This window comes from Notolepis coatsorum, assembly GCF_963971535.1.
Source record: "Notolepis coatsorum genome assembly, chromosome: 1".
NCBI classification, from domain to species: domain Eukaryota; kingdom Metazoa; phylum Chordata; class Actinopteri; order Aulopiformes; family Paralepididae; genus Notolepis; species Notolepis coatsorum.
In genome coordinates this window covers 154,085,210-154,108,615 of record NC_140165.1, presented here as the reverse complement: position 1 = coordinate 154,108,615, position 23,406 = coordinate 154,085,210, and the positions used below count along the sequence as shown (strand labels likewise).

The window sequence follows — 23,406 nt, the reverse complement described above, 5'->3', positions numbered from 1 at the left end:
TGTACCTCTCAGGGGAGATTTAAAAAAGCCTTAAAGGGGGCGGCTGATTGGCGCAGTGGGCAAGGCGCTCGCCTCTAACGCAGGAGACGCTGGGTTCGAGCCCAGCTCTCGGCGTTGCTACCGGCTGGCCGGTCGTTCATACTAACACAATTGGCAAGTGTTAGAGGGTGGGAAAGCCGGTGGGTGGGGATTTGACGTTGTGGACAGCGACTCCTACAGGTCGGTTTGGTGACGCTGGTGCGACGGAAGCAGGAAGTGACGGGGGCAGCGTGAGCCTCCCATGCGTTACTCCTCGCCACTGAGAGTTCTAGCTGCTGCTGTGAAAAGATGCGACAGGCTGCCTCCTCGTGTACCGGAAGGGACACGTGATGCAAGGCTTCTGTCCTCACTACAACCGACCTGTGGGAGGCATAGTCTAGCAACGTTCAAGACAGGGGAGGGAAGAAATGGATATACGAAATTGGGATGGGAGAAAAATAGAAAAATGGGGAGAAAAAGTGGATAAAAAAAAAAAGACTTAAAAAGGATAAAATAATTCAGGATTAGAGTTTTGAGTAAAACATCAAACATTTGTTTTTTTCTTTAAATTTTTTTTTATCTTGCAGCATATTTTTAGTTTTTCTTTCTTATATTAAAATATATTTAGTTTAAGAATTTGTAAAGGATAAAGGGCGGCTGAGTGGTGCAGTGGGCAAGGCGCTCGCCACTAACGCAGGAGATGCTGGTATCGAGCCCAGCTCTCGGCGTTGCTACCGGCTTGGCCGGCCGTCATACTAACACAATTGGCAGTGTTAGAGGGTGGGAAAGCCGGTGGGTGGGGATTGGACGTTGTGGACAGCGACTCCTACAGGTCGGTTGGGTGACGTCGGTGCGACGGAAACAGGAAGTATCGGGGGCAGCGTGAGCCTCCCACGCGTTACTCCTCGCCACTGACAGCTGCCTCCTCGTGTACCGGAGGGGACACGTGATGCAAGGCTTCTATCCTCACTACAGCCGACCAGTGGGAGGCATAGTCTAGCAACGTTCAAGACAGGGGAGGGAAGAATTGGAAATACGAAATTGGGAGAAAAATAGAAAATGAGGATCAAAATTTTTTTTTGTAAAGGATAGGCAAAAATAAGCATGTGCTTCAGCCTATTCCTTTTTTTCAGTCGTTGATTTTGAATTTTGTGTGCGAGCTTGCCTTGAATATGTACATTTGTGATTTTTTTCCTTTTTTTCTTTTCCTTTTGTAAGTCCACACAGGTGTGTTTGATTCGTCTGTAAACAAGACCGAAAAATAAACTTCATTCATTCATTCAGACACTGGCCATCGTCACATTGAGTTATGAAACAGCTTATTCAAATAAACAATAATCAAGACAAAAGCAGCAACTAATTTCCTTTCTAGAAAGCGTCTGAAAGGTTATTGCATCTCAAATAGATATGATTAATTAACCCAAGGCTGTAGGAAGACACACACACACACACACGAAATCTCAACATCCATCGTGTGGTAGGGGCATAAAACATGAAAGACATGGGCTTCATATCAGAGTGCGTCTCCAGCCCACTCACTTTCTAGGTCAGTGATGATGAGGTTGTCATGGAGTTTAACGGCTCGGTGCTGCTCCACCTCATCCTCCAGCTCAAAGATGGTCTCCTTCATGTCTGCAATCTCTGTCTCTTTCTCCTGTAGTTCCCCACGCTGCTTCTCCAGTGCCCGCTTCTGTTCCGCCATCTGCTGTTGCACCTGGTCTTGGAAAACTCTGTACTCCCCATCCAGCTGCATACACAGGAAGAAATGTATCAATCACCAAATCGTTAGCAAGCCTAATATGTGGTGCTTGCTGACTAATTATAGATGTGTTGGCAGTCCTCATGGATTTCAAATTGTCAGATGATAATTTATGCAGATGCATGTTCGCACGAGTGAAATCCAAAATGTCTCATGTCAGGATTTCTAAACAATAATTGTACAGCACTTCTGTTTTCGATTCTAGAATGTAGAATATGGGCGGCTGGGTGGCGTAGCGGAGATTGCGCTCGTCACCAATGCAAGAGACTCCGGTCTCGAATCCCGGTGTCGGCATTGCCTGCGGCTTGGGCCAGTCGTCATACTATCTCAATTGGCAGAGGTAGCGGGTGGAAAGTCGATGGGTGGGGATTGGACGTTGTGGACAGCGACTCCTACAGGTCGGTTGGGTGACGCCTGCACAGCAGAGACAGGAAGTATCGGGGGTAGTGTGAGCCTCCCATGCGTTACTCCTCACCACTGAACGTCCGCGCTGTCTGGTGAAAAGATGCGACAGGCTGCCTCCTCGTGTACCGGAGGGGACACGTGATGCAAGGCTTCTATCCTCACTACAGCCGACCAGTGGGAGGCATAGTCTAGCAACGTTCAAGACAGGGGAGGGGATAATTGGCAATACGAAATTGGGATGGGAGAAAAATAGAAAAAGTGGATAAAAAAAAATAGAATGTAGAATATGATCTTTGTGCAAAGTTACCGTAGCACCAGGCAGACCGAACTAACCTTACTGAGTGTGTCCTGGAGTCTGGTGACATCACTGCGGGCATGTCCCAGTTCATCCTGCAGCTTGGCAGCCTTACTCTCGGCCGCCTCCTTGTCCAAGCGGACTCCCTCAAGCAGTTGGCAGATGTCACTCTTGTCTCCGGAGTTGTGGAGGGAGTAGAGTTCAGCCACCTTCTGCCTCTCCTGGTCCAGCTGTGTCCGGCAGCGGATGAGCTCCGCCTGGTCGTTGCTCACTGCCGACTTGTATTCCTCCAGGTGTGCCACCAAGGATTTCCGGTCCTGCCTCTCCGACTCCATGATGCGCTCCATGTGGTGGTTCCTCTCCTTCAGGGCTCCGATTACCTCCTGGGCCTCGGCGTTATCCTGCTCTGCCATCTTCAGTGTGTTGCTGAGGTGCTGCTGCACCCCTAGAAGTTGCTCTCTCTCAAAGCGGGCATTATCTGCCAGGTCCACATAGCGCTGCTCCAGCTCCATGTAGCGGCCACTCTTGATGTCCTCTTCGAGCACATAGGACACGTGGTGCTCGTCCAGCAGAGAGCGGAGGTACTCAATCTGTCTGCCGTAGTGCTCCAGCTTGTCGCTCTGCTGACACAGGGAGTCCATGAGGATGACCTTTTCCTCCCCGAGTCGCTCGTTCTCCCCGTTCAGCTCCTGGGTGATCTGCTGCAGGTCGGCCAGCTCCTGCAATGTGGCCTGGAGCTCCTCTGCCGTGCTGTGTTGGTTCTCTTCCATCTGATGGATGCGCTCCGTCAGGTTGGCCACTGACACCTCGCTGGCGTTGCCGCTGCTGCCCCGCCGCGAGCGCTCTCTAGCGGGCACGCTCTCCGACTCTGAGGAAGAGGAGGCTCCAGAAGGGGCGTCCAGGGCATCGTCGCTGGAGGTGACGGCCTGGTAGACCTCGCTGGATTCACTGTCTAGATTGTCTGCTGAGCCTCCATGCTGGTGGCCCGTCAGGAGGTCCTCCAGGGAGCCCGGGGCGGAGCCTTCCACAGATGAGGTTAGGGTACCTGTGCCCCCACCGTCGCTGTGTCCGCTGCCTGCCGCCAGGTCTGGGCTCAAGGAGGGGTAGTTGAACAGCTTGTCAGAGCCGTCTAGCCTCTGCTCCAGGGAGAAGCCCAGGGCATTGAGCCGGTCTTTCAGCATGCGGTTTTCACTCTTCAGCATGTTGAGCTCCACTCTGATGGCCTGGTTCTGCTCCTGTAGGAGGAGCAGGGTGGACTCTACATCTGCTGCTGTGATGGCCGACACCTGGGGCTTCTCCTCCTCCTCCTCCTCCTCAGCTCCTTCTTCAGGGGGCAGTCCCTCCCCTCCCAGGCCCAACTGGGCCCTCATATCTCTCAGCTCACTGCGCAGGTGCAGGATCTCCACATCCTTGCTCTTAGCCAGACCCAACAGGTCCTTCACCTTGGCCTCCAGAGCCACCTTGTCACTGATCTGCCCGTCCGATTTAGACTTGCTCATGCGACTCTCAGACTCTGCCAAGGTCTGGCTGCGAGAGCGTTTCCACTGGGCGGCATCACCCTGCCCGGCCCCAGACACTGGCTGCTTCTTAGTGGCCGATGTCCTGGACATCCGCAGACGGTCCCGTGATGAGTTTGGCTCCTTGGAGGTTGACGATGTTGTTCGTTTGGCTGAGGTACCTTGTAAAAGAGGTAGAGTAAGTCAAATATTTCTAACAAACAATAGTGCAAGATAAAAATCAGGTTAAGAAATTACTAAATGAGAAATACCTGATGTTGTCTTTGGCTTGCTGTCTGGGTTACTGGCATTAGTCCCGGCTGAAGCTGTCCTCTTGGTCTTTGTGACAGCACTATTAAGTGTAGGGGTCCCCCCAGCCATGGCTGCTAGCAGGTCATCATTGCTTTTAACCTGAAAGAACCACAAAAACCAAGTCAATTCATTCCATCAGGAAATACCAATCATGGCAATGTAGGTGACATAAAGATATCAGTTATTGAGCAGTAGGTTACACAGATAGGCATGCTAGTTCTACCTTAGAGAGAGGTGCGGTGGAATTTGTCTTGGCTGCAGCCTTTCCAGTGCCTATGGTAGCTGTGGCATCAGATTTCCCTCGCTCTCCACTCTGAGCCTTACTGGCCCCTGGCCGGCCTGTCTTCTTCATACTGGGCTCTCTGCTGCCGATACATCAATCTGGACACAGAGAGGAGGGAACAGGTAACATGCTTCAGAGCATAAATTGAGATGTCCTGCTTTCCAGAAACAATTTATTCTTTCCATAGGGGTCATTTCCATAACACTATAATAAAACTGAGACCCAAAGCAGAATGTCTAGAAAGCCCAGCAGAACTTCCTTCTTTTGCCTGTCTCAGATTAGCTTGAGGATACCAACATATCTCCACTAGATGGCCGTCACAGGTTTGGTATTGGCCAGTCCAGTCAGGAAGGACAGCGGTTTCAAGTCTTAAGTCTTCATGACACCGGTTCCTGACAGGCAGCGAGCGAGCGAACTGGAGACGAAATCGTACGCGACACTGTCCTGATATGACGCGGCGCGTGTCCGAGTGTGTATGTGTGTGTGTGTGTTACCTGGAAGCACGGACAAAAGCAGCCTGCGATTCTCGACCAATAAAAAGTGTTTAGGGGCGGGACTCGGCCGCGTAATCGCTCAACTAGAGACACAGCGAGCGAATATTTGAGGGGGGAACGACATCGCCGCTCAGTTCGCTGTCGCTCGCGGCAGGTCAGGATAGTCTGATTGAAACTAATACATTTTAATCATTTTCGCAATCACGATCGCTCGCGTCGCTGCCTGTCAGGAAGGGGTGTGACACTGATAAACATTTAATATGTGTACGTAGTTAGTTGACTGACCTCAAACTTAGAGAACTAGTTTCTCTCACTTAGTTCCAAGCCACCAAGGAACTAGTTGGGGATAATCTACTGGCTATTGATTGGTATTGGCAGATATACAATTTAAATATGAGGTCGCTAATTGGTCTACCAGTGATCAGCCTACTTTGACACAACTATTGTGTGGTAGAAAATGTGAGCTTTTTCATAATATCGTAGCCACTAGGCAGTGTACCGTGTTGCATTCCATCTTCTACTGGCAAAAAAACCTTTACATTCATTATCATATATTAGTGCTGGTCAGAAACTCATCAATAATTTACCAATGTCATGTAGTCTATATATCTGTTCAAATAGCTCTACGATCTGCCCGGAAAAGAAGCCTTTACGGTTTGTGTATTGGATGGCATGAGCAAATGCCTTTTTTGTGTGTGCAAAAACGACAGTATATATATGCACCAAGTTTGTAGGCCAAATAACCACCTAGAACCATCACATGAAAAAGAGCAGGAATAATTCTTTAACATGGCTCACGTGGCTCATGGAGGTCTGAGGAGAACCTGACTTGATGCCATGAGAGCAGCAAAGCAGGAAAAGCCATTTGGGACAGAATTGAAGAGAAAGAATAAGTACTTTAGCACAGACTTGGATGACTTGACATTCTTTTTGTGCAACGACCCTTAAAAGGAAAGAGCTGAAGTATGTATGCACAGAGGAAACCTAGCTGGAATCAATCCCTGAAGCAGAGATATGCGTCTACTGCTTGGTCTGTGCGGTTTCTTTGAGGCAGTGATAAGTCTTTTGGTTGGGTTTGGAAATAAATATGGCTGAACATCAATAGCAGACAAGTAACAACGTGAGTAGTTTACTAATAAACCAGGTCCAAAATGTTGAGTCATTCAGGTTAGCTCTCCTTGTGGACTTGGCTAGACAATACACCCTTACAATTCAGCCATATGTTCAACCCTGTACTACTGAAGGTAAACAAGAATACCCTGAAGACTCTGGCAGGAGCACTCATTCAAAGGTACTACGACTATGCTTGCACCTCATGGTACCAAAGCACCTCAAAGGCGCTAAAAGCTAAATTACAAACATCACAAAACAAACTGGTCAGACTAATGCTTGACCTTACTCCTAGAAGAACCCACCTCACCCCTGCCCACTTTGTCGTCTACTCTAAGCTATCCTAGGTTGTCAGAGTACAGCAACTTGCAATGGGCCTGGTCTACAAGATACACTACACCACTAAGGTACCCATGTACATGTCAAAATACTTCCCAACGGTCAGTGAATACCACGACCACAACACCAGAGGGAGCTCCACAAATCATGTTAAACCCAGATTCGGCACAAACAAGGGACTAAACACGTTTCGCAATTATGACACATCAATGTGGAACGCCCTACAGCTGTAAAGGAATTTGAATAACTAGTCTACCCACTTTCAAAACCACTCTCAAAGAGCACCTACGCTACGGGAGACTGCAATTCGAAACTGGCCCCTGTAAATGTCCTAACCAAACCCCCTCCAATGTACAGTAAATGTCCTAACCCAACCCCCTCCAATGTACAGTAAATGTCCTAACCCAACCCCCTCCAATGTACAGTTACCCCCCCACCCCACCTCGTCATAAATGTATATATGTAGCAGTACTGTCTATCTGTATGTCATATATATATATATATGTTATGATGAATTGAAAATGGGGGACCCTGATGTAAACAAGATGAAAGTCTTTCTCTGGTCTGCATCCCCTTAACAATTGTGTGTATTGAGCTGTACTGTACCCATTCTGCAATCTGTTAATAACATTTTCAATCAATCAATCAAGGAGGGGGAGATCAGAGTAAAATACCCCCCCTCTGAAACACGTCCCCTGCCCCACTCCCCCATTGACAACTATATTCACACGGTGGCCGTGAATATGGTCAATAATGATCTTTATCAAGGCTAACTTTTCCTAAACCATGGCTGCACTTAATTTTACTGTAAATTAAATATTTTCCTAAATAGGTTTATTTTTTTTAACTCAAGGAAGGTACAGGTGTTACCTTGATGTCTTCCTGAATATACAGCACACAGCAGATTTTTTCCAATCAATTTCTTCTGCCAAGAAGACATATTTTGGCTTGTGATTTCTATAAGGATAGGGTCTCTCTGATGACACGGCTACCAGAGAAAAATGGCAAATCCAAAGATAAACATAAAGCCTCTGCTTCCAATGCCCCGGGCATGGCCCTCATCATCACATTAAATCATAAAGCCTCTGCTTCCAATGCCCCGGGCATGGCCCTCATCATCACATTCAATCATAAAGCCTCTGCTTCCAATGCCCCGGGCATGGCCCTCATCATCACATTAAATCCCACTCAAACCAGAAGGAAACAGTACCAGATACTGTAACTCTGTGCCTCTTGGATCTTTCTGAGATTTAGGAACTGAGATATTTCCAAAGCTATTCAACACAGCTCCCAGCTGTCCCCTTATATACACTCATTCATGCCCGAGTGGCCCAGGTAACAAGAGTAGTGATGCACGATATATCGGCCGCCGATATAATATCGGCCGATATGGCCGTTTTTTTACACATCGGTATCGGTCCGATATCAAGATAGGGCCGATATTAAAAAATAAAATAAAAAAAAAATTATCTTTTTTTTCTTCTTTTTACATGTTTTGGCCTTAAATAGTTTCAAAATATCAGTCATTTCTGAAAATAAGTTACAAAAGTAAAAAAAATTATGCGTTTTGGAAAATAGCTCTTTATTTGATTATCATAAAAAAGTGTTTTCTATACAGAGATATCGACATCGGTAAATATCGGTATCGGCCAGAACAGCAATATTAATATCAGTTATCGGTATCGGCCACAATTTTCACATCGGTGCATCACTAAACAAGAGGACACAATACCATCACAGCCACTGAGAACTTCAGGTGTGTGGTGCTAGGTCTATGTCTAGTCTGCACAAGTCAGAAAGAATTACTCTCACTGTACTGTATGTGGCCCCAATTTTTTTTTTTTTTAAGGAGTGTGTGGGCAGTCCACTCCCTTTAGTATTTTGTCTATTGATACAGGAAGAAGGCAGAGGGCAGAGAGGGATACAGAGTAGGGTGAGAGAGAGGAGAGAAGGTTATGTTTGGATTCAATCCCAGGCTAATCTCTGAACATAATCAGCATGAACACAGAATCTATAGGCAAGGGACAAGATTTTGATATTGGAAGCGTTCTGGTTTCCAGTTTGTAGTTTGAGTAGTATTGACCAATCACATTTGAGTGGGGATGTCACTTGAAATGTAGGCGGCGATTTCTTTGGTTGCATGCAGGTACACAGGCCCATCTGGGGAGCAAAAAAGGCGGATCACATTGGCCAAAATGTTAGCTGGATCTAAAACACCTACAAAAAGTATGGATGTTTGTGTGTGTGGAGAAACGTTCGACTTGTGTAATAAAAGAAGCGAATTGCTTTCAAAGTCAGATTACAGTGTTGCCTTTGAAAAAATTATAGGAGTTGGTTGCTAATCGGACTGTAAACAATTACCAGCGCACGGAAGAGGAAGTCTTGGCCCGGATATTGTGAATCGGAAGTTAACAGCCAGCAGCTACAGCGGAAGCGCTGAAACATTGACCATTGTCCCCAGAGACTAAATCGTCATCAATAAAGAAAGCGGTGGCTTCTGAGAGTGATACCAGGCCAATAGAGGTACACCTGGGCCCTCATTCATCAACATGACTTACGCACAGATATGTGCTTAACCTGTGCGTACGACCATTTCTAAGCAAAGTGTGGGATTCATCAATTTCAACTTGAACTTGACTTCGTGCTTATATTTACGCACAGCTCGGAGCATGCTTAGCTGACGCCCAGTGGTAGAATATCGTTACTACGGCATATGCGCTGCTCAGTTCATGCATTAGTTTCAACGCGGAAATAAGCTTCCGTGCATTAGTTTCAACACTGGCGTGTTCAACTTCTGTATGACCCGTAATTCATTATAGTTCATTGTAAAATAGCGACAGTAGTGTAATTATAACGGGCTCACACGCGAACAAGAGGTTGGCCTGCTTGTTTGGCACGGGGGGGGCAGACGCAGAACACCAACCTCCAAACGCGATTAAATATTGTTTCAAATAAAAAGCGAATTATTTTGTGTCATGTTTCCAAATAAGATTGGTCACGAAATGCTTTCTACTTCAATTTGTTGGTTAGAATAGATGACCTCCGTTGAAACTTCACTGAGACTAACAGTCTATTTGTGAGCTCCCGCACAGATGTAATAATAATAATAATAATAATGATAATAGCTTCATTTTATATAGCGCCTTTCAAGAGACCCAAGGTCGCTTTACATAGATAGGGGGGGGGGGGATAACAAAGTAACAAACATAGTGGACAGACACAACATATAAATATGATGATGGAATTCATTCAAGTCCTCTCCACCCTCGGGTCTTTGCCACCGGCACGGTCCATCGTGATATTGGAGATGGATCGAGCAATAGACTGTTACTGTAGCTGTCAAAGCTCCATCACAAATGCAGTTATGTGAATAGAAAGGGATTCCACTCAGTCAATGTTGCGATGCGCATTTGCCTGATACATGTTGTTGCTGCATGCCGGGAGGAAAGGCATGCTGCATGTTTTCAATTCATTAAATAAAACTGATACTTTTTGCAAGGGTTTACTGACTGTCATACAAATAATCAACCAACTACATACTGTAACTTTTCAGTGCACGTTCTTATTTACATTGTGACAACAGCCTTGTGAGTTCCCGCAGTGACCCGCACACAGACATGATGGAATTCAAGTTCAAGTTTGTATTGATCACATATAGGCAGGCTACACATGGCGTATCTGCTACATCATACATGGCAGTGAGATTCATTGTTCTTGTATATGCTCTCGTATTATTGTTTATATAGGCTACCCAATACTGACATCAAAATAGATTGTATGCCTCTAGAAATCATATGCAGCAGGTAGAAAATTGACGGAAAATCCGTCGCGATTTGGAATAAAATTGAGGAGAACTTTAATCCCTGGGTATTAATCAAACAAAACGGGAAAAGGCAGTCATATTCCAGCACGGTCTTTATTAGTGTTTGCGCTGCCCAGGCAGCAATGGTTAATAGATATCATATCCGACATCACCGTACGTGTACACGTCTGTCAGCCTGTCACATAACACGCTTCCCTCGGCTTAGTCCATTTTTCCACATTCCATGGGGGTGTGCCATTACCGTATATGGTTAATCGGGGCGGTTCTGGTATGCAAATACTTAAAACAGTGCACAAGCTCAAAACGTAGGATCAAAGTCATATTTATCAAGACAGGTGTGCGTAGGACCTGTGTACGCACGTGTGATAAATCCCGTTTTTTTGTGCGTGCACGTATTCTAAATTCTGTGCTTAAGTATGGAAATAGAACATTTTCTATGTCACGTTGATGAATGAGGGCCCTGGTTCCAACTTCTTAACCACCCTATACCATCTGGGCAATTCTAGTCGTCATGATGATAATGATGCAGTCTCCTCCTGCTAATTTGTGAGGAGGGAAAAGTGCCTAATTTCTCTCAGCTGGCAAGGTGCTGTTTTATGCTGCTATGAGGTGGCGACTGGGGAGGCACTTGTTTATTCAGACCCCCACTGAAATATGCTCAGTGCAGAGCTGCAGGCCTGGACATTCCAAAGGTTAAGAGACAGACTGGAACTTGAAACCTTTCAGGCCTAAATAATCAAAGTCAAGTAGGGTAAAACCCAAAATAAAAGTCAAGTAGGGTAAAACGCAGAATCAAAGTCAAGTAGGGTAAAACCTATAAATCAAAATCAAGTAGGGTCAAACCTATAAATTAAAGTCAAGTAGGGTAAAACCTAAAAATCAAAGTAAAGTAGGGTAAAACATATAAATCAAAGTCAAGTAGCATCTTTAGATAATAAAGTACTCATCCTCTACAGTCTTTAACTATGAATAAACTATCTTAACTTGCCATCTTTAGATAATAATGTTTGAAAACAGAATACGAGTTGGGAGTTATATGGAGCAAAATGGAGTTATATGGTTCTTCGTCTGAGGTATTCAAAATCCTTCTTTGTTATGTGCATTGCCAATAGCAGTTAGGCTTTTTACAGGAAATCTTGAAATAATGTGGGGGATTCACTAAAAACTTGGTACCTCATGTACCACGTCATGCAATGCATCCAATGGCGGTTAACATTCGGGTTAAAGTAGCGGTGAGTTTATACATGAGATATCAAGTTTTTAGGGAGTGTCGTATGAGTGATAGTCAGTGGGTGATAGCCCACACCATGTAGCTTCCCGGGCATCCAATGTAATAAAAAAAGTCAACCAATGAACTCGATTCTTGTACCGGATCTCCTCTCTGGTAAACAAGAATACTATACCCTGAAGACTCTAGCAGGAGCACTCATTCAAGGGTACTACGACTATGCTTACACCTCATGGTACCAAAGCACCTCAAAGGCACTAAAAAACTAATTACAAACATCTCAAAACAAGCTAGTCAGACTACTGCTTGACCTGACTCCTAGAACCCACCTCACCCCTGCCCACTTTGACAACCTAGGATGGCTTAGAGTAGACGACAGAGTACAGCAACTTGCAATGGGCCTGGTCTACAAGATACACTACGCGACCAAGGTACCCATGTACATGTCAAAATACTTCCCAAAGGTCAGTGAATACCACGATCACAACACCAGAGGGAGCTCCACAAATCATGTTAAACCCAGATTCGGCTCAAACAAGGGACGAAACACGTTTCGCAATTATGCCACATCAATGTGGAACGCCCTACCCAAAGCTGTAAAGCAGTGGTCACCAACCTTTTTAAGCCCAAGATCACATTTTTTTTTTGGTGAAGGCAAGATCTACCTATTGAAGCGTTGAGAGAAAAAGACAGCCAAGATTGTACTTTAAACTAAATTACTTTTATTTGCCTGTATTCTAATTACATGCAATGCTTTGGTCCAACATTAAAACGTCAAAGTAGAACTATTATGTACTTTCTCAGTCAGTGCTAAGTGCAGTCATCTTATGCAGCATCACTTTTCACATCAAAACAAAAGTAGAACTGTAATGTGGACTTTCTCATATTATTAACATTGACAAACATATTTACAATTAGCATTTTATAAAGTAGAACTGTAATGTGTACTTTCTCAGTCAGTGCTAAGTGCAGTCAGTGCTAAGTGCAGTCAGTGCTAAGTGCAGCATCACTTTTCACATCAGAACAAAAGTAGAACTGTAATGTGGACTTTCTCATATTATTAACATTGACAAACATATTTACAATTAGCATTTTATAAAGTAGAACTGTAATGTGTACTTTCTCAGTCAGTGCTAAGTGCAGCATCACTTTTCACATCAAAACAAAAGTAGAACTGTAATGTGTACTTTCTCAGTCAGTGCTAAGTGCAGTCAGTGCTAAGTGCAGTCAGTGCTAAGTGCAGCATCATTTTCACGTCAAAACAAAAGTAGAACTGTATGTGTACTTTCTCAGTCAGTGCTAAGTGCAGCATCACTTTTCACATCAAAACAAAGGTAGAACTGTAATGTGGACTCTCAGGGTAAGATAAAAAAAAAAAAAAAAAAATGTTTTTTTTTTTTAATTTTTAATTTTCATGGAAAGATCTACAGGGACAGTCTCAAAGATCGACCAGTCGATCAAGATCGACGGGTTGGTGACCACTGCTGTAAAGGAATGTGAATCACTACCCACTTTCAAAAACACTCAAAACACCTACGGGAGACTGCAATTCGAAACTGGCCCCTACAAATGTCCTAACCCAGTTGCACAGTAAATGACCAAGTATGGCTTTGTATGGCTTTGTCGTAAGAATATACAGTGGAGGCGGCTGGGTGGCGCAGCGGACATTGCACTCGTCACCAAAGCAAGAGACACCGGTATCGAATCCGGCTGTCAGCGTTGCCTCCGGCTTGGGCCGGCCGTCATACTGACTCAATTGGCAGAGTTAGCGGGAGGGAAGTCGATGGATGGTAGTCTGGTCGTTGTGAACAGCGACTCCTACAGGTCGGTTGGGGCGCCTGCACAGCAAAGACAGGAAAATGGCGGGGGCAGTGTGAGCCTCCTACACGTTACTCCTCGCCAAAATGAGAGTCCGCGCTGGCAGGTGAAAAGATGTGACTGGCTGCCTCCACATGTATCGGAGGGGACATGTGATGGGCTTCTATCCTCCCTACAACCGGCCAGTGGGGGGCACATGCGAGCAACGATGAAGACAGGGGAGGGTAGAATTGGCACGGCTAAATTGGGATGGGAGAAAAAATTGAAAAAGGAGGAGAAAAAGTGGATAAAAAAAATATATATATATATACAGTGCAGTAGACTATCAGGCTACTCACCTATTGTTACTAACATGTGTATGTGTATACATGGACACGCACGCCCCTCAGACAAATGTTTATGTTGTAATGTATGGTGCGTTGCCTGTGCTGACATGGGCGCTCAGCAAACAGCCTGGCTCTTGTTTTCAGAACAGCTGAATGTGGGTCAAAGCGGATCACTCAAACACAGAGCTAGCTAGGCTAGGGGGCAGCCCTTTCCCTTTGGTGTTCAATAGGCAACAGGAGAAGGGCTGGAGATCACAGCCTTTCAGTTCATTCTTGTATTCTAGAATAGTACAGACTTTGCCAGAGGGATGGGCAATATATATTAAAATCTAACAAAAGCAAAAGACCAAATAAGAGGTCTGGGAAGAGTGAGAGAGAGAGAGAGAGATGGGGGTGGGGGTCTAGTCACTCATAAATACCCCCTCCCTGTTCTCTTTCCTTATTCAGTAGGCTTTAACTGCAGGGAGTCACTTCCTTGCCATAACATCAGCTTCCTATGGTGGCGTCTCCAATGGAAGAAAAAAACCCACAAAGGTGATTGTGTGCACAGGCCAAGTGGGCACCCAGTAAGCTTGAAAGAGAGCAGACAGTATCTCACCTAACATCATTTGTTAAAAAATAAAATAAAAGGAAATCCTACAATATCCAAAATACGAGCCTAACCAGGAGCCACTGAAGTAAAGGCGTCTTTTGTGACACAGCTACAATGATGGTGAGTAGGGATGTCACGATCCGATCACGTGATCAGGGGCAGATCACATGATTTTCAGAAGATCGGGATCGAAAAAAGAAAATCGGGAGTAAATTTCTTTAAACATTTTTTTTTACATTTTTATTCAACAAACAAGACCATGTTCACATCTTAAACTCATACTGAGGCCTTAGTTTTGGTTTAAAATTACATATCATCATTAATTTATTTAATGTCGCACAGAGCAGAAGAATTTGCCAAAACAAACAAATTTCCTTTGATTTACACCATCACACGACAGTGACATATGCCGAAAATAGCAGACCTCACAACGCGTCGCTCCCGCAACACCGGCAGGTCCACCTGATGACTCGGAGCAGCTAGACAAAATGTCAGAAGTTTGGAAGCATTTTTAAATTGAAACCGAAGCCAGTCCAATAGCCAGTTGCAATGTTTGCAAGGCGGACGTTCTGCGTGGAGGAAAGAACAGAGCTGCGTTCAACACGACCAATCTAAAAAGTCACGTTATTTTGACTAGAGCGAGCAAAGGAATGGGGGATGCGGCTGGTGCTTTGCCAAACAGCTGTATTGATTGCAATGCCTCGCTTGAATGAAGTTAACGTTCACCTGGATAACGTCAACATTCGGAGGATTATTGTCTGCGTTTCAGACCAAAATGGAGCAAATCATTACGTAAGTCGAACACTGAATGTATACTAATGTGCAAACAGATTGAAACTTTGAATATTTCTCGTATGAAGCACATTCTCAGGGGCTCAGGGTGAATGTAATGTGAGCCACCGCGCTCGACTATTGAGGCAACAGAGGGGCTTGTCTCGCTTCGCCAGTTTCTGGCAAAAATTTGTCAAATTGGTTACTAATGTGAAAGATCGGATCGGGAAAGATCGTTATCGGCAGATACTCAAAATCACATGATCGGGAGCAAAAAAATGCGATTGGGACATCCCTAATGGTGAGGATATTTATTAGGGCTGAAGAAAGTTATGGCCTTTCTTGCAGTGATATGTGGTATTGGTTGTGTAGTTTATGACGGTCATGGCTAGAAGGTACCCGCATTTATATGAAATGCATTCTAACTTCAAAAAAACATTTTCTTTCAATCTCTATTTGAAGGAGATGAGGTTACTTTTAAGGTGAAATCATTTATGACATGTAAAGTCACGCAGCAAAGCTTGGCTAAGGTGTTGCAAGTAACAATAGTCCATGGAAAAGAAGACACACCTGCACACTTACTGCAGATCAATGCAGTAATAATTTAATAATAGACTTTCATTCAACTAACCTTCATTATTCCTGTTATGGTCTGATAAAGGCCAGTTGACCAAATATTAGTATTTATTAAACAAAACAAACTGTATTGATATAATTGTGTGGAAGTGTCTTAATTTCCAATACACAATAATAATAATAATAATACATCTATTTTATATAGCGCTTTTCCAGGTGCTCAAAGACGCTTTACATGGGTAGGAGAGACAAAACTATGGCAAAACTAAAAAACAGAACAAAAACAGAACAAAAAAATAATACATGACAAAATAAAATGAAACCGACAGAATTAGAGGTCAAAAGCAAGATTGAAAAGGTGGGTTTTGAGGGCTGATTTAAAGATGTCAGGGTGTTTGCATCACGGATATGGCTGGGGAGGGCATTCCAGAGGGAGGGGGCAGCAGCAGCAAAGGCCCTGTCGCCCCAGGTCCGGAGCCTGGTCGTGGGAGGTGTTAGGAGGTTGGCATCTGCAGACCTAAGGCGACGGGTGGGCGTGTGACGGTGGAGGAGGTCGGACAGGTAGGGAGGGGCAAGGTTGTTGAGGGCTTTAAATGTGATGAGAAGTATTTTAAATGGTATCCTGTATTTGATTGGAAGCCAGTGGAGGTCGTGGAGGACAGGGGTGATGTGATCAGAGCGACGGGTGGAGGTGAGCATGCGGGCAGCAGAGTTTTGGACATATTGAAGTTTATTGAGGATAGTGTTTGGTGAGCCGTAGAGGATGCTGTTACAGTAATCCAGTCTTGATTATATGAATGCATGAACCAGTGTTTCAGCAGCGGAGAGTGATAGGGAGGGGCGGAGACGAGCAATGTTCCGGAGGTGGTAGAAGGCCGTTTTGGTTATGTGGTTCACATGGGGGAGGAAAGAAAGGGTGGAGTCCAGGATGATGCCAAGGTTACGGACGTGAGTGGAGGGGGTGACAATGGAACCATCAATATTTAGGGAGAAATCCTGGGTGTGGCTGGTGAGGGATTTTGGACCGATAATGATGATTTCTGATTTATTGCAGTTTAGTTTGAGAAAGTTATTTTGCATCCATGTTTTGATGTCTGTGAGGCAGGTGATGAGGGTGGAGAGAGTGGCTGGAGTGATAGTCACAAGTACATTGGAGTATCAACTAAGGATACTAGTCTACCCAGTATAATTGGTCAGTGCCTTGCAGTAATCATAACATATTGGTTAAAATACAGGTTAAGCCTGATCAAACATCTGCTCAAAAGGTAGCATATACAGGAATAGGCCTTCTGTTTTCTTTGGACATTTGTTTTCATCCCTTATTCTAACATGCAGCCCAAGTTTCCAAGAACAGTGGAGATTTTTCACTTAGGGTCATTTTTCCCAAAAGCAAGCTAGAGAGCAAGCAAGGAAGGCTGTTCCATAAGTCACATTCCCTGGACATGTTAAGAGAGCTTCTTAATAAATGTGTAAGTCTAGCATGTCTACTCTCAAGATATTCATGGCGTCGGGAAGGATGGGCTCATCTCGTAAAAGGATGACAATTTTAGAAGATAAACTGAATTGTCAACTCAATATAATATGGTGTGTGTGTGAGATCTTAAGAAGCTGCATTCACCAAAAGCCCTCAAATGGGGACAAATAAGCACCTTGAGATCTCACTGAGTTTAAAGTGTGCTATATAAATTAAATCTATTATTATTATTATTAAATCAAACAGCGCTGGTGGCATGGGCACTATTGTGAATGAATTGAAATGGGGGACCCTGATGTAAACAAGACGAAAGTCTTTCTCTGGTCTGCATCCCCTTAACAATTGTATGTACTGAGCTGTACTGTACCCATTCTGCAATCTGTTAATAAACTTTTCAATCAATCAATTCAATCAAAGCATAAAGAAAAGGAGGTTGTAACATAAGCCCAAGAATGGCAATGACTATTCTGTTCAGAGCAACACCAGTAGCAGCATTACTGCATTAACGTTACCTTTAACACAAATAACGTAGCTATACAAAACTAACGTTTGTACAATCGGCCAGTCAAAGCTGTCAGTTCAAGCACACGTTAGCTACAGTATGTTAACGAACTAACCAACTACAACTTTAGCCAGGCAATGTCTTGCTAGCTAGAGAGCCATCTGCGCAAAGTCACCAGGCTGCTGCTGTGATTTTACTTCCGGTTTACCGATTTCACAATCAAAACAAAAGCGCGGAAATGTACACATTTATTAATATTATTAAGAATGAATATCTAATATACTCAGCAATTTCTCTAGTTTGAAGATAAGTTCATTAATAAAGATATTTAGTAGAATGGATATAATTATAAATCGGCTGATATTTTGAAAATGCGCAACAGTCACCAAATACCAAATATTTTGATAATGGAATAAATGTCTACAATATTGACTACTATCAAAACAAGAATGGCCTGGGCATGTTGTTTCCTATGATTGATATGGGATTGGGATTGAAGTGTCAAAACTAATAGGGTAAATCTGCAGTGCCGCAGACCGGCACCTGTACTGTGCGTCTGGGCCTGTACTGTGCGGTGCACTACGAGAAACAAAGTAACATATAGGACACTAGAAACAAAGTAACATACGGAACATAAAGTAACATACGGAAAATAGGACCTAATGTCCAATATAGCAAAATAGCTACTTACATTTTCACTGAAAGACATCTTTGGTTATTTTTCAACAAAGAATAATGAATGCTTAAAGTAATACTATATAGGTTAATTAAACCAGAGCTAGAAAGAGCTAAAAAAAATAAAAAAACGGACTTATACTCTCACCTGCCTCCAATGTAGTCCCCCCCCCCACCCAACCACCTCCAATGTACAGTTTTCCCCATAGATATCTATAGGACAAGATATCTATGGTTTTCCCCACCTACCCAACCCCCCCCCCCACCTACCCAACCTCCTCCAATGTACAGTTTATTCCCCCTCAAATGTATATACTCTCTTTTTAGACTCTTTTTGTACTCTTAAACAGTACTGTATATTTGTAGATCTGGTATGTCATAAATGTCTAGATGTAACAGATTGATTGATTGATTGAAAACTTTATTAACAGATTGCAGAATGGGTATTGTTTACATCAGGGTCCCCCATTTTCAATTCATCATAGCTTATGACATACAGATAGACAGTACTGCTACATCTATACATGTATGACATACCAGATTTGCAAATACAGTACTGTTTGTGATACGAAAAGAGTCCAGAAAAGAGAGTATACATTTGACGTAGAAACTGTACATTGGAGGAGGTTGGGTAGGTGGGGTGGGGAGGGGGGGCAGGAGTGGGGGGGGAGGGTTGGGTAGGAAACACTGTACAACTGTACAAGCAAAACTGTACATTGGAATATTGACAAAACCATACTTGGTCATTTACTGTACATTGGAGGGGGTTGGGTTAGGACATTTACAGGGGCCAGTTTCGAATTGCAGTCTCCCGTAGGTGTTTTGAGTGTTTTTGAAAGTGGGTAGTGATTCACATTCCTTTACAGCTTTGGGTAGGGCGTTCCACATTGATGTGGCATAATTGCAAAACGTGTTTCGTCCCTTGTTTGAGCCGAATCTGGGTTTAACATGATTTGTGGAGCTCCCTCTGGTGTTGTGATCGTGGTATTCACTGACCTTTGGGAAGTATTTTGACATGTACATGGGTACCTTGGTCGTGTAGTGTATCTTGTAGACCAGGCCCATTGCAAGTTGCTGTACTCTGTCGTCTACTCTAAGCCATCCTAGGTTGTCAAAGTGGGCAGGGGTGAGGTGGGTTCTAGGAGTCAGGTCAAGCAGTAGTCTGACTAGTTTGTTTTGAGACGTTTGTAATTTTGTTTTTAGCGCCTTTGTACTGTACAGTACTGTCTATCATTTGAGGGGGGGAGGAGGTTGGGTAGGTGTAAAACTGTACATTGGAGGTGGTTGGGTGGGGGGGACTACATTGGATTGGAGGCAGGTGAGAGTATAAGAGTCAGTTTTTATTTTTTTTTCTAGCTCTGGTTTAATTAACCTATATAGTATTATTTTAAGCATTCATTATTCTTCGTTGAAAAATAATCAAAGATGTCTTTCAGTGAAAATGTAAGTAGCTATTTTGGACATTAGGTCATATTTTCCGTATGTTACTTTATGTTTCTAGTGTCCTAATTTACTTTGTTTCTCGCATGCGCAGTAGTGCACCGCACAGTACAGGCCCCGACGCACAGTACAGGTCCCGGTCTGCGGCACTGCAGATTTACCCTACTCCTCAAAACCCGTTTCTCAGTGAGCATTGTATTGGGTTTGTTATGGAGACCTTTATTTTGAAATCTCCAAAATGGAAGTTAACATAAATTCTACAGCTGGCTTGACAGCAGCGCTACAATCTGGTTTCTGGATCAGACAAACGGTATTTAATGTAAGCTAGCTAAATCAAAGCACATTCTCACAGTAAATCCGGTACATGTATTGTGCGTGGTTCTGTCTTTACCTATCAACGAGTTCGCCATCACCATTATGATAAAGTCAGAAATAACAATAAGGTAAAGCTAATTTACAGTATGTTATCTTACGTCAGCTAACGCTAGTTACCATTTCGTTAGCCTAAACTAGAAAATAATGACCGACCTCTTTCACTGATGCTTGCATGCAAACTTAGCGAACAAAACATTCCTACCTTAGGATATTCTATTTTTCCACTTTGATAAGAAGATAAAGATACGATCCAAGTGCATCTGTGTTGGCAATAGTGAACAGGCAAGCACGACAGCACGCTGTAGCTAATCTCGTAGTCGAGCCGCATCGGCTTCTTCTGTGTTGAGCAGCATCAGTTTCAGATGTCATCTCACTGAAGTCTTTTTGGCAGCAGCCAGATTCTCTGCCTCCTTCGGCTGCTTGATCAGCTCAGCTGTGCAGCATCACAGCCGCATGCATATGATATCATTGCAATGAAACTAAAACAGCGAGAGAAACATTCCAAACACTCTAAATGCACTGCTTGATTGAGACCTTTATTTATTTCAGCTTTATTGCATTTTCATGTTTACCACTTAATTAAGAGAAACACCTGGGAGATACAATTGGAAATATTTCCCTTGAGACAGTTATTCTTCATTTCCAAAAATAATTTATAGTTAAACTATTCACAAGTCATCATTATCTTGGTCACTATTAGCAGATAACTAGGGACACACAAAGTAGTGTGTACTATTAAGTGTACCCAAGTAAGTGACGTGAGTGAGATACAGAGCACCTATAAAACCAAAGAAAACACAGAAAAATGTTCTTGTAGCAAACAATGCATCTATGTTGTAGTTGTAGGCTAGTTAAGTGGTACTTCATCTGCAAAAAATTTAGGACAGTAAGATATTTCCAACTATTATAGACACCTTGAGTGGTCACAAATAAATATAATGGGATTCATTATAACAGTTAATGAAAGTTTCACCTAAAAATAGAAGCAAACGCACTATGGCACTTTCCCCATTGGCTTCAATTCTTGCAGGTTTAGATGAAGATGGTTGCATCCTAGAATGCAATTCATCATGACATGTCATCTCTGTTTTATCCCCATATTATGCTGATCCCATGGGGATAATATATATATATATATATTTATTTATTCAACTTTAATTTATTCCAGGAGGCCACCCAAGGTGATCGACACATGTCAATAGAGAGCATCCTGACTGGCAACATCACCTCCTGGTTTGGGAATAGCACTGCACAAGACCGTAGCAGACTACAAAGAGTGACACGTTCAGCCAAACGCACAATTGGAGGGGGGCTTCCCACCCTCCAGAACATTTACAACAAGCGGTGCAAGGGGAAGGCTAAGAGAATTATTAAGGACTCGAGCCACCCGAACAACTGCCTCTTTGAACTGCTGCGGTCAGGCAAGCGATACCGGAGTCTTAAGGCGAGCACAGAAAGACTCAGAAGAAGCTTCTATCCCCAGGCCATCAGGCTGCTAAACGAACAATAAACACTATGCAACAACCATCAAATGCACACAGCACACACACCCACACGCACACACTCACTTAAACAAACAACACACTGCAGCACCCACTCTCCACACTTTAGATCACACAAACACTTTATATTTATTGATAAAGGATTTGCACTACAACTCGTACACCTACTGTAAATTGTACCTAAATTGCACCTCATCCCATTTCTGCCTTGCACTATATAGTATTGTATATTAGTACACTGCACAGTATTGTATATTATATGGTAACTCAGTTACGTCTATTCTGCATCGAACATTGTACATATGTCTAAACTGAACACTGTGACCTCATTTTTTTTTTACTTCTAATTTACATGCTATACTATGTTATTTTATTTCATACTTATCTTGTCTTGCACAGTCTCTGGAGCGTAACAGTAAGAAGCATTTTGTATAAAAGTATTCTGTACTTCTGTATGACAACTATTAAAGAAACTTGAAGAAACTTGAAACTTGTCAATCACACCATTCTGATAGACTATCAAAACCAATTGCTTTTAGCTTGTCAATCAGTGAGCTGGATGCAATCCTACCTGGAGGGGAGAGAACAGATGGTAGAGGTAAACGGTACTCTATCCCCCCCCCTCACAGTGAGCTGTGGTGTTCCACAAGGAAGCATACTAGGTACGCTACTGTTCCTAATTTATGCAAATGACATGTCGTCAGCTTGTGACGGCAACTTGTTCCTGTTTGCGGACGACTCAGCCCTACTGGTCTCTGACAAGAACAAGTTACAGGTTGAAAAAACCCTCAGCTCAGAACTAGGCAAAATCTGCATATGGCTCGCCGATAAACTATCATTACACCTGCGTAAAACAGAGTCCATTCTCTTCGGATCAAATAAACTCAGCAAGACCGACGGCTTCTCAGTTACAGTGGGTGACAATATTGTCACAAGGAAAGATGAAATTACCTACCTGGGTTCCATCCTAGAGGCAAATCTTTCCTGTGACAAAATGGCATCCAATGTAATAAAAAAAGGTCAACCAACGAACTCGATTCTTGTACCGGATCTCCTCACTGGTAAACAAGAATACCCTGAAGACTGGCAGGAGCACTCATTCAAGGGTACTACGACTATGCTTGCACCTCATGGTACCAAAGCACCTCAAAGGCGCTAAAAACAAAATTACAAACATCTCAAAACAAACTGGTCAGACTACTGCTTGACCTTACTCCTAGAACCCACCTCACCCCTGCCCACTTTGACAACCTAGGATGGCTTAGAGTAGACGACAGAGTACAGCAACTTGCAATGGGCCTGGTCTACAAGATACACTACACGACCAAGGTACCCATGTACATGTCAAAATACTTCCCAAAGGTCAGTGAATACCACGATCACAACACCAGAGGGAGCTCCACAAATCATGTTAAACCCAGATTCGGCTCAAACAAGGGACTAAACACGTTTCACAATTATGCCACATCAATGTGGAACGCCCTACCCAAAGCTGTAAATGAATGTGAATCACTACCCACTTTCAAAAGCGCTCTCAAAGAACACCTACGGGAGACTGCAATTCGAAACTGGCCCCTGTAAATGTCCTAACCCAACCCCCTCCAATGTACAGTAAATGACCAAGTATGGTTGTCAATATTCCAATGTACAGTTTTGCTTGTACAGTGTCCCCCGCCTACCCACCCCTCCTACCCAACCCCCCCCCCCCCCCCCCCCCCCCCCACCTCCAATGTACAGTCCCCCCCCAACCCCACCCCACCCAACCTCCTCCAATGTACAGTTTCTACGTCAAA

General features: G+C 43.8%; 1 protein-coding gene across 1 annotated transcript in view; it reads right to left on the bottom strand.

The window, feature by feature from the left end:
- specc1la (sperm antigen with calponin homology and coiled-coil domains 1-like a) overlaps positions 1–20,448 on the bottom strand; it is a 43,932-nt gene extending 23,484 nt beyond the window's left edge. Inside the window, exons 1-5 of the mRNA XM_084320569.1 lie at positions 20,314–20,448; positions 4,509–4,666; positions 4,246–4,384; positions 2,516–4,155; positions 1,558–1,765 (exon numbers count right to left, since the gene is read on the bottom strand). Coding sequence (XP_084176695.1) covers positions 1,558–1,765; positions 2,516–4,155; positions 4,246–4,384; positions 4,509–4,637 — 2,116 coding nt within the window. The 5' untranslated portion in view covers positions 4,638–4,666; positions 20,314–20,448. The remainder of the gene's footprint in view (positions 1–1,557; positions 1,766–2,515; positions 4,156–4,245; positions 4,385–4,508; positions 4,667–20,313) is intronic.
- Between the last annotated feature and the right edge of the window lie 2,958 nt (positions 20,449–23,406).